Raw genomic sequence first — 12,157 nt, 5'->3', positions numbered from 1 at the left:
CAGTAAAATTGGCTCCCCGCCTCACCAATGTTTTAATTTTGACATGCAAATTTCAAGAGGGAGACAGAAGATGGAGGTTCAAAACATGGGCACCTGGGTGACTCAGTCGGTTGCGCGTCCAACTTTGGCTCAGCTCATGATCTCATGGTTTGTGAGTTCGAGTCCCTCATGGGGCTCTGTGCTGACAGCTCAGAGCCTGGAGCCTGCTTCGGATTCTGTGTGTGTGTGTGTGTGTGTGTGTGTGTGTCTGCCTCTCCCCTGCTTGTGCTCTGTCTCCCTCTCAAAAATAAATAACCATAAAAAATTTTTAAAAAAAAAGAAGATGGAGGTTCAAAACAGCCTGGAAGCTTGGATCACCTTCCTTAGGAGGTGTACCTCACTATAGTGTAGAACCTTGGGAATCTCTGCATGAGCAACACAGTGAGGCCAAGAAAGCGTGATCAGCTCATACATTTCCTGTAGAAAGAACCTGCAAAGTCACAGGATTAAATTTCTATTTTAAGTGCATAGCTCTGCATGTATGCTTCCTCAAGATAATGGCAATTAATAATTCATCATAACCTTTTTTGTGTATGTATATTTTAAGTTTATTTTAAGTGAATAAATGCTCTTTTAAGTAACTTCATGTTGCATATTATTTATGACTCAGGGATAGCTATATTTATTTCTTGCTGGTAATCATATCTTCCACATCACCAAAAGAATATTACCATTCTCATCCTGGTAATGCTGATATTTCTGCTAAAGCAAAATTTCTTCTCTTTTGGGGAATGTTTGTTTGTTTGTTTGTTTGTTTGTTGGGGAATGATCGTATTTGGGGTTTGAATGACTTTCCAGAAGCCCCAATGGTCCACAATCAAGGTTGAAGCATATAACTGATCCTGTATATTGGGAAGCCTTTAAAAAAAAACACCTCAATTATTCAGTATGCTAAAGAAATTGTACAGTTGGGGGAACTTAGAGTCAATTATAAAGCCAAAGAGCTTAGGAAATGTTTGCTTTACTTCTGATAATGAGGACCAGGAACGGAGGAGACAGAGGAGAGAATAATCCCTCTAAATTCCTTCACACTAGAGACAAGTCTCTGCCATACACTATCAGTTACAGCGCTTTGCACCTGCCCCTTCTTTTCTCATCCTTTCTCTGTTTCTTTTTCGAGCTATTAGACATCACCTCTTCAGAGGTCTTCAGCGTCCTTTCAGATACTCTGGGATCACAACAACAAGGCACTAAGCCTTCTGGATCTCCCTGTACACAATTCCAAACAATCCCATTCATTGAAACAAAGGGAACTCATTGTAAAAGAAACACCAGAAGATTCATCCAGCAAATAACGACCAAAATTCTTCTACTCCAGTAAACTTTCACTAGTAGAAATTTTGCACAGAAAACAAAATTTGCAGAATTTGCAAAAGAATGGTTTCAAAGTTGCTTCTTAATAATTTGCTTTAATGTTTTGAAGAAAACTAAAAGGATAAGGCGCACATTATTTTATAGGAAGCATCTCCTGGATGAAGAATACAAGTAGTCCTCTGGCAAACTTGGTGAAGTAACAATTATTAATTAATGCCGCACTGTTTTCAATTAGATATACACTTCATTTATTATCTCAGAAATGCTTTTTATCACATTTAAAACCTAAATAGCTTGAAGTGTTCATTGGGTCACTGCAGCAAAAGTTGGTACCCTCCGGGTGGCCCTTTCACTTCCCAATCAATGAAAGAAGAGAAGCATGACCTACTGGTTCAATCAATGGAGCTAATAAGCCCAGAAGTAGAATGAGCTGTGAGAATTTATAGTTTTCATTCAAAGCGTTCCCATAGAACAAAAAATTTCAGGAAATCCCCCTTCTCCTCACCTTTTGTTATTGCCCAATAAACATATTTCCAAGAGTAAGGAGTTTCTGAGCATTTATCTAGAGCTCGCCAGAAGGCACTGAACCATCATCACTCTGCACCCAGTGCTCCCAGTGCCAGTGAAATCAGCTGAGAGCACATAGCCTTCACTTCCACAGCAGTGTCTTTGAATCTCCCTTCGAGGCTCCAACCCTTTTCTCCCTCAGCTCTCCTGTTGTAAGCTTTGATTTGGGCTACCGCAAAGCATGATCTTCCTAAAGGTTATACAGGAAATTAGAAAAAAATTGCCTTCTCCATAAAACAACCCAAGCTTGCACTGAGCCACCTCCAGGAGGGGCTGCCAACACGCTAACCAATGGCAAGAGACAGTCTGACATCAATGACTTCAAAGACTTCCCCAAGCAGTAACGACTAGGAAGGAGCACTCCAAAAAGGCATCATGCGCCAGTGGAAAAAGTGTGCAGTGAAACCTGCACATGCTGCCTCTCAGCGGTCGGATCCTGGGCAAGTCAGTTGACTTCTCTGAGCTTCGCTTTCATCAGGTGTAAGGTGGTAATGGTAACATGGCCATTCCAGTGACTAGGAGCATAGGCGACGCAAGAATTCCGAAGAATTAACAGAAAGGATCCTGCTCAGAGTGAAAAAAATCCATAAATGGTAATAATATTTATATCTTTATTTCCCAAACAGTGCCTCGCACAAAATTAGGGGTAATGAGTATTTGTGGGAAAAAAAATATTTGTGGAAGTGAGGGATGGGGAAGAGAGAAGGGGAGGGAAAGGAAGAGGGAAGAAAGAGCTTTGAAAAAAGGTTCAAGGTTAGCATTGAGAGAGGTATTTCACTCTTTTTCTTTTATTTTTTATTTTTCTTAATGTTTATTCATTTTTTGAGAGAGAGACACAGAGTGTGAGTGGGGAGCGACAGAGAGAGAGGGAGACGCAGAATCTGAAGCAGGCACCAGGCTCTGGGCTGTCAGCACAGAGCCCGACGGGGGGCTCGAACTCCTGAACCGTGAGATCATGACCTGAGCTGAAGTCGGACGCTCAACCGACTGAGCCACTCTTTTTCATTAATAGCTTTTTTGGTTCCAATATATATTTATTGTAGAAGGTCGTTTAATACCAAGGACCAGGAACATCGTGGAATACTATCCAGCACCACAGGGCCTGCGGATGAGAGTCTTCTGATTGCTGTTGTGCTTGTGCTGCCTGTTACAGCAATTACGTTCACCTTGCCCCTTCCAGCTACACGTCGTTGCTGGGTCTCTGCTATTCCAGACCCACTCATCTCTGCCAAGACCAGAAAGCCTGGTTCCATGGCGGCTTCTCCTGCCTTCCACCCCAGTCCGCAGAGGACAACCACCATGGAGCTTCACAGGTGCATTCCTTCGCACTTTAGCGAAGGGAGTCCATTGAACCTCCAGATGAACATAGCCACTGGTGCGTTCTCGGGTCTTATGTAATAAATCCATTCTAGCAGGCCCACCTCCTTGAGCTTTTTATCCTCAAATATCCTTCCAGGACAGTTCTGGCATCTTCTCTCCAATAATATAAGCCACATTTCCCCCAAACTTTAAAGAGCCATCCCAATAGCGCATTGGGACCAGATCCACGTGCCCTGGTAAAGATGGTAAATGCTGATTCATGGGTCGACGTCCCCATTAAAAAGCTCTTGTCCGGTCTTATATATTCTGCCACCCTCCCCCTCATCCATTGAGATAAGAGAGTTTGACGCCCTCCAGGTCCATCCTCACTGTGTTCTACCCCATCTCTGTTTACGTTCATCAGGTCCTCAGGAAGCTTCAATGGAAGATCTTGTTCTCCCATCATACAGAGAGTCCTTCCCCAGTGGAGTCATCCTTAGACTTGACCTTAATTATCCATGAGAGGTCACGGGCAGTATTTGAGGAAGGCAGGTATTATCATGTAAAGCATCTTCTGTGGATGGAGACTCAGCCTGGTCTCAGCAAGGGGAGGCTGATCTCTCGCAAGGAGGAGTGGGCCCCTTCTGTAAGGGAACCTCAAGCTCATCCACTAATTGTCCCCATTCCGGGTCTTCCTGTCCCACTCCTTCCCTAGGAGGACCTTGACTTAAGGATAGAAGACGGCTGGGGATCCAGACTTTTCTTTTTTATTTTCTTTATTTATTCATTTTTAGAGATAGAGAAAGGAAGCAGAGGGGGAGGGCAGAGGGAGAGACAGAGAGAGAATCTCCACCCTCAGCACAGAGCCTCGTGGGGCTCCATTCCACGCCCCTGGAATCATGACTGAGCTGAAATCGAGAGTCAGATGCTCAACCAACTAAGCCGCCCACATGCCCCAAGCCTTTTTAATAATTCAGCTGCTCTCCCGCTTAGGTCTGAGGCCTGCTGTTCAGCACAGTCTGTCCTTCAGCTCCAGGAGAAGAGGGTGGCTTCAAATGTGGCTTTTACACCATCCCCTGAGTGCTTCGATTGTACTTAACAACTAACTAATCCCACAGTCCTGACAATTATCATTGTTCCCACATCTCTCCAATGTTAAAGATATTGATTAGCCAGTACATACCTTTCCATATGTATCCCGTCCCAATTCATCACAAGGAGTCTTAGTAACTGTGATGCAACAGATGCCTTATGACTCTCACGGCCAACAATACTGCCTGTGGCATCTTGGCTAAGCACCCCAGAAGATAGCTATGCTGGACTTCACCCATTAGCCCCCTCAGATCCACTCTCCACTCTTACTTAACCTACGACCCAGGGTGAATATTTACAGATGGAATCAATGAGCTCCCGTGCTCTCCTCCTTCCCATGTACTTCAGCAGAAGATCAGGGCAAGAGCAGAGTGAGACTGGGTATCTTCTCCACCACCTCCCTCCCTACCAGGCCTTGATTCCGGACCAGCTGGGTCCTAAGAAAGGAAGGTCACAGCTCTCTCTGGGCATCTGATGGTCACTTCCTCTTCTCCTTCAGCCTAGGGATGTTCATTGCTTCTAAACAAGCATTCAGAGTGTTTTATCACCCCTTGTTGGTTTCCTTAACTCTGCCAGCACATTTATAAATAGCGACTCCATTCACTTGTCCTCAATGTCTGGCTACAGTGTATCACTCGTTTCCTGCCTGGCCCCTTACTCATGCCGTAGTCACTTCTCAAATTGTGGCAAACCCTTACTGCTTCTGCCCTTTTTCCCTAAGTGTCTTTAAGAAGCCGCCGTTTCTGTCAGAAAATTCTGAGGGAAGTTCTTAGGGATGGGTTGAAAACACTCGTGAGGTGTCACCCAGGGTTACTCCCAATTGCCACCCACTGTCCGGCCGAGATCCCAGGCTCCCCACTACTTTTTGTGCTAGAGTGTTTTGCCTAACAACAGATCTGCACTAAGGACTGGGGTGGACTTTGCTCCTGTTCTTTGTTCCCAGGTGTTCACCTCAGCATCCCAGTCCTTGACCGTCAACCCCAACAGTCACATTTCTGTTTTCATAAGGACTTTTCCAATTCCTCTCTCAAGGGGGGCTCCTGGCTCCCAGCTGGGATATGCCAAGGATGTGAGTCCAGATGGAGCCACCTTGGGACTTACCATATCCAGTCATTTGTCTGTGTCTCTTACTGAACGTGACATTCTAAATTCGTTTTGAATGTGCTTGCTATTGCTATTCCAAGTCTATTAAAGACTCAAAAGACTTTTTTGAAAGTTTTCATGAATCCAGAAGACAAAGAACATGCTTTATTGGCATTAACACAGATTTTCCTGGCGTGTTGTGAAAAAAGGAACAGAGTTCATTTCAACCCTCAAAGTGTCGGAATTAAAGACACTTGCACAATACCAGAGTTAAAAAAAAAAAAAAAAAGTCACAGAGAATCAGCTGCTGTAAGATTTTAGCACAAGGCCTAGATGATCACGGACTTTCCCCCAAGCTAGCAATGCAGTTTTACCCCTATAAACATGCAAAATTTCCAAATTTAAAAAATTACAACTTAAATTTAAAATATGCTAAATGGGAAAGAATATTTGTGATTAATCATTTTGGCCATAGCTTTGGGAGAGCATCCCATGAGTCTAAAACCAGAGTTTAGTTCTGTACATTTTTAAACCTAAGTGATGGATCCAGTTCACATTTTCTCCTGAGTGTTGTTTCATTTTTGTTTTTGTTTTTATCACAAAGGGGCCTCTTCAGTAAGGAGGAGCTTCAAGATTTTTGCTCGGGAAAAGAATCACCCAGAACCAAACACGTTTCAATTTGAGCTACTATTGCCCTCCTCTTCTTAATCTGAGCACTTTTTAACCTGAGATAAGTGCTCAGTTAAAAGAAGGAGGCAGTATTTTCTCTAAGGAAGCTTGCAATTGGATTTTCTTTGGGGGCTTGAGGACAGAGCCTTGGTTTTATTAATATCTGGCCCTTTGATCCTAAATCTAGTTGAAGACCAATTGTTAAATAAAAGATGGGAATTTAAAGAGTTTCTAGACCCATTTCCTAATTACTCCCACGGCCCTTAAACTATTGGCGTATTATAAATCCAGATTGGAGGAGGATTGTGGTATATACAAATTATGTTCTGAGATTCAAGGCAAAGATAAATTAATTTGCAAGTGTGTGAACCAGAGAAATTATGTCAGCGAAAACACAAATGTTGTTTTGCATTTTTAGCATCAGTATGCTGCCTCTGGGCCTTAGGCCGGAGTCGGGCCTAAGGGAGACGGATAACCTCCTCCACAGGTGGTCAGAATTAAACAGTCCTTGAATCCAGGGGGTATAGCTGCTCAGGCTGCCCGTGCACCTGGGTCCGTGAAGCTCAAAGCTGCCAGCTGTGTTCTGTAGGCCACGCCAGCTTCAGATGGTCTCGCACTCCGTGGTGGCAGTGGAACAGGCCCCGCAGTCGCAGCGGACAGCCACGGGGTAGGTGTAGAAGGGGTCCACTCCAGGGGCGCAATTGGGCAGTTTGACCGTCACCTGTCTGGTCTCGTTGTAGGTACAGACTCGATGATGGGCTTCAATGTAGGGGGGTTCCAGAATGGGCTTCTATCCTCACGGGTAGAAAACAGGGAACCCATTAGAACATGCCATCTTGTTTCTTGTCCTCCGTACCATTAATCACTTTCAGAAACTAACTCGTTAGTTATTTGTTTACTTGTGAATCTGTCTCTTCCCAACAGAAAGCAAATTCCTGAGAGCAGCAACCTGCTTTCTGTACCATATCCTGAGCTCCCAAAGAGCCCATGGCACATAGCAAGTGCTCAATAAATATTTAGCAAACGAATAATCCTGATCATTGCAAAAGTCTTCTAACTGGTCTCTCTTCTACCATCACCCCCTACGGTCAATTTACAGCACAGCAGCCCCAAGTGACTCTTTCAAAATGTAAGTCAGATTCCTCTCTCTTCTCTGCTCAAAGCCCCAGTGATTTCCCATCTCACTCAGAGTAAAAGTCAAAGACGTTCAGCCTCAAGACCCTCCATCATCTTCCCCACCCCTGCACCCCCTGCTATGTCTCCGGCCACCTGTCTTGCTGGCTTCCTCACTCTGCTCCAGCCACAGTATCTCCTGATTGTCCCCCAGATCCACCAAGAACAGCAGCACCCCAGAGTCTTTGGCCTGCTATTCCCAGTGCCCAGAACATCCTTTCCTGACCATCTTATTTATAATCGCAACACCCCACCTCCACACCCTGCCACTTCCCACCATCTTCCTGCTTTTTCTTCTGCATAGCACCTGTCAGTACCACGGGACATATTACATTATTTTATTAATTTGTGTTGTATTTTTCCCACTCTAAAAAGCAAATTCCGTCAGGACAGGGATTTTTGCCCATTTTACTCACTGCTACGCCTCTACTACTCAGAGTAGTACCTGTCACCCAGCAGGTTCTCGATAACTATTTGTTGATTTAATGACAGAAAACAGCAAGGCAGCTTCTGGAATGCCCTGTGCACTGTTCTGATAATCAAAGGATTCACTTCCTGCCTTCAACTCTCGTAAATCTTGAATTCAAAGATAATTTCGTGAAGAGCATATAGATCAGGAAGTCGGCACAAAGTAGTAGTTAAAATCCCAAACCCTGTAGCAGAACCCCCGTCTTCCAATAATTCACCAAAATGACCACCACGAAGGGGAAGAGAAGAGGCACCCGCTATGTGTTCTCTAGGCCTTTTAGGAGACATGGAGTTGCTTTGGCCACCTACATGCAAATCTACAAGAAAGGTGATATTGTGTGGACATCAAGGGAATGGGCGCTATTCAAAACAGAGTGCCTCACAAATGTTAACTATGCCAAGACTGGCAGAGTCTACGGTGTCACCCAGCAACTCTTGGCATCGTTGTAGGCAAACAAGTTAAGGGCAATATTCTCGCCAAGAAAATTAATGTACGTATTGAGCATGTTAAGCGCTCAAATTGCTGAGACAGCTTCCTGAAGTGCGTGAAGGAAAATGATCAGAAACAGAAGGAAGCCAAAGAGAAAGGTCCTTGGGTCCAGCTGAAGCACCAGCCTGCTCTGCCCAGAGTAGCACGCCTTGTGAGAACCAGTGGGAAGGAGCCTGAGCTGCTGGGGCCCATTCCCTATGAATTCATGGCCATGAGTGTTGATAAATAAATAAATAACCAAAAGACTGTATAAAAAAAAAAATCTCAAATACTGTGGTCAGACCCTTGACCTTGAGCCCCTGTTCTTCCACTTGCTGAAGACCTTGGAAAGTCCACTTGACTTCTGGAAGCCTCAGATTCCTCCTCTGTGAAACAAAATCTCTACTTCACAGCCGTGTTGTGGAGATACGGTAGGATGACATGCACACTGCACAAGGCCCGGCACCAAGTAAGTGCTCAGTAAATGTAATCTATTGTTCTTATCAGGGTAGTTGCAAGGATAAGGAAGTAACAACAAAAATAACAACTTACAAGCTTTCAAAAACCAACGACTTCACCTGTATTGGGTGAATAAAATATGTTAAACGGAGGCCCAGGATGAACTTCTTACGTGAATGTCACGGGAATAATGGCTCTGCCTTTGACAAGGACTTCCATCCGATATCACTGCCTCCTCCTACTTTTCAGGTAGCATTTTACCCTCCTCAGTTTGCTGCACATCCTCTTACCCTCAGTAATTTGGAATCTCAAGCAGGGGTGCCAGGTAAAATCTAAGACACTCAGTAATATCTGAATGTCAAATAAACAACAAAATTTTTTTTAGTATAAAGTATGGCTCTACTCATTGCATGGGTAATAAGATGCCTACAGATGCCTTATGACTCTCACAGCCAACAACACTATCTGTGGCATCTTGGGTAAACACCCCAGAAGATAGCTATGCTGGACTTCACCCATCAGCCCCCTCAGACCCACTCTCCACTCTTATTCAACCTCCTACCCAGGTTGAATATTTATGGACCGAATCAACGAGCTCCCGTGCTCCCTTCCTTCCCATGTACTTCAGGAGAAGATCAGGGCACGGAGCACAGTGAGACTGGGGTATTTTTTTCCCTCCCCTCCCTCCCTGCCAGGCCTCGATTTGGGACCAGCTGGGTCCCAAAAAACAATTGCTGTTTATGTGACACTCACATTTAAGCGAAATCATGGTTTGGTTTGACTTGGTTTTTGATAAATCGGGCAACCCTAACCCCAGGCCATGAACAAAGGCTCTTTTCAGCAATAGTTCCACCTTTGAAGTAAATCCAGCTGCTTTGCTGTCACAGACATCCTCATTTTCAGACATGCTCTCCAGTTAAGTTACCAAAAATAAGCACTTTATATCTCAGAAACTTTTAGATTACTGGGAAAATAAATCTTGGCCTCTTATCTTAAATTTTCTATACATAACCTCCCGGTACCTAGTACAGTAAGGGCATAAATAAAAGCTGGCTAGCATTAAGGAGAATCTTGTTGTCTAAAGGTCTTGGTGCTTCTATTTCTCCAGTGAGGACACAGTCCCTGACCTCCTGCGGGTGACGAGGATCCAAGTAAAGACATTCATCAATTTTTAAAGAGAAGCGAAAACGAGCTGAGTTGAAGGAAACAGGGTTTGAGATGTAGGCCCAGAGAGAGTTCCAAAGACCAGAGAGATGAACTTCGAGTGGGGATAGGCATGGCCAGGCCGAGCCCTGAGTATGAGAAGATGCCAACCGCCCCCCACCCCCACCCCCGCCCAAGTAAGTTTGATGTCAAGTCATAGCCACAGTATCCTTAGTAATTGAATTTTTATTTGGCTCTTAAGTCTCAAGCCCCTGGATGATGCAAAAATAAAGCTAATTAGGTGGAGTCATTTTATGTAATTTGGAAATTTTGTCACCAGGACCCAATCCATTTATGGGGCCATAATTTTATCTAAGTGACAGCAGGTTGCTCTCTGAGTCCCTGAATGGATGGCTGTTTTTTCCAATGGCAGTGTCCTCTCATGGTGTTCACAGACTTCTAAGTCGGCGTCAATTAGGTTAAAAAATGTATGACTCCAGGGGCACCCGGCTGGCTCAGTTGGAAGAGTATCCAACTCTTGATCTCAGGGTCATGAGTTCAAGCCCCATGTCTGGTATAGAGATTACTTAAGAAAATAAATAAACTTAAGAAAAAAAAGTGTATGACTCCAGATAGAGGTCAATCCCACATAATTCAACAAATATTTATTGAAGGTCTTTTTCATACATGACACTGCAACAAGGGCTGGCAAAGGCAAAGGAATGAAACTCCACTCTCAAAAAACTTAGAACCTAGCATTGTGTGGTGGGGGAAAAAATAAGGCAACAGGTGAACACAAGTCAGGGGTGGCCAGCAACTCAGAAAACCTCTGGGGAAGGAGTTGGCACTGGACGCAAACATCAAAGAATTTATTTAATAATGACAGATAAACATGAGAAGGGACATGAGAAAAAGACCAAAAGTGAGATTTCAAGAGGGGTGCTTAATAAACCTTTTCAAACTCAGTCTGACAAGACCAGGGCTTGGGATATGTACAGTACAGACCCCAGGAAAACGGGCAGACTTCATATTGCTGAAGACTTCGGAAGTTGGTTTTGGAATTTGCAGTAGTGGGGAGTCATCTAAGGTTTCTGAGCCAGGGTAATGGTTTTTGAATCAGAGCTTGTGCTTAGTAACCAGGCCTGGCCTCAGTAGAAAGAGTCAACAGTCACTCTGGGGTATGATGGGATAGGGTGCTAAATGGGCCTCTTTTCTGCTCACCTGGCAAACATCTCCATCTCAGCCCAATAGGGTTCGAACTTTGTCCAAGATTTGTATCCTCATTTTTAATGCACTGCCTCTTAAAAGGCTGGATATCATTGAATACAAAGGGACTTCGTGGATCTGTGGATGATAATCCCTGAGGTCCCTAAGAATTGCAATCCCTAAGAGTTGGGGCAGGGCAGGGCTGTGCATGAGCCACTGAGGGAAGAATTGAGGACCTGCCCTCACCTGCTAGATAGTTCAAGGCCTGCCTCTTGGTGACTGGCTGGCCGTATCACAGGTAGAGGAATATAGAGAAGTGTGGGTTACATGCTTGAACCAAGGGTTTATCCCTAACTTTCTACTGACTGTCTATGTATGACTTTGCAGTCATTTACTCCTTGAATTTCTCCTGCCATCTGTAAAATGGATAGAATAATAGCACATCATAACCCCCTAAAGATGATTCCCAAATATACGACACTGTGTAAAATAAAAATATTAATTTTATCAGTGCTTTGTTAGAGGGGCAAGATCATGCTTCTTTCAGATTACTTTTGGAGAAAGCCAAATAATTGTTATTTAAAAAAAATTCCACAGAAATGCCCCACTCTACCTCATTTTATTTAAAAAGTGAACACTTAGGATTCAACCCAGGCGGCCGACCCTGAAGGCTTTGCTACCTGGGCTTGTCTTGAGACTCACCTCCCAGGTCTCACAGCGGCCCCAGCAGGCATCCGTAGTGATCCGAAGGCCCCTGCAGCCAGGCTTTTTGGCCAGGAAAGTAAACTCCCTCACGGCACAGCCCACAAAGGTGAGCAGGTTCCCACTGGACGTGCTGAGAACACAGCTGCAGCCAGCTAGGAGGAAGAGGGCCATGGGGCCGAGGAAAAGGTATGCCAGCTTCATAGCGTTCCTTCAGAGAGGGAAAGGGAAGAGAGTTTATTAACAGAGCCAGCGTCCTTCCAGGGGGCGCCCAATGATATGATGGTCATTGTCAAAGGCACCTTGCTCTTAGCATTTCGGAAGAAATGAGCCAAGTATGTGTAAAAGCCCACAGACTCCAACACAGGTGCCCGAATTTTCTTCTCCCTGACTCCAGTATGGTTTCCATGGACCCCTTGTGCTCATTAGACACCCAACCCTCCCAGGGCATCCTCAGGCTTTTCCTTGTTGCAA

The 12,157-nt window shown here is 44.6% G+C and overlaps 1 protein-coding gene across 1 annotated transcript; it reads right to left on the bottom strand.

Annotated features, from left to right (window-relative positions):
* Positions 1 to 6,664: 6,664 nt before the first annotated feature.
* Positions 6,665 to 11,887, bottom strand: GPHB5 (glycoprotein hormone subunit beta 5). The gene is made up of 2 exons (XM_047079764.1): positions 11,684 to 11,887; positions 6,665 to 6,853 (listed from the first exon to the last, which is right to left on the bottom strand). Exons 1-2 carry the CDS (start codon positions 11,885 to 11,887, stop codon positions 6,665 to 6,667), a joined length of 393 nt encoding a protein of 130 aa, XP_046935720.1.
* Between the last annotated feature and the right edge of the window lie 270 nt (positions 11,888 to 12,157).

This window comes from Lynx rufus, unplaced genomic scaffold, assembly GCF_022079265.1.
Source record: "Lynx rufus isolate CCGP_SWC_20201006 ecotype Redwood Valley unplaced genomic scaffold, mLynRuf1.p SCAF_17, whole genome shotgun sequence".
Lineage (NCBI taxonomy): Eukaryota > Metazoa > Chordata > Mammalia > Carnivora > Felidae > Lynx > Lynx rufus.
Note: the sequence above shows the minus strand (reverse complement) of the source record. Positions and strands in the feature narration are given on the sequence as shown.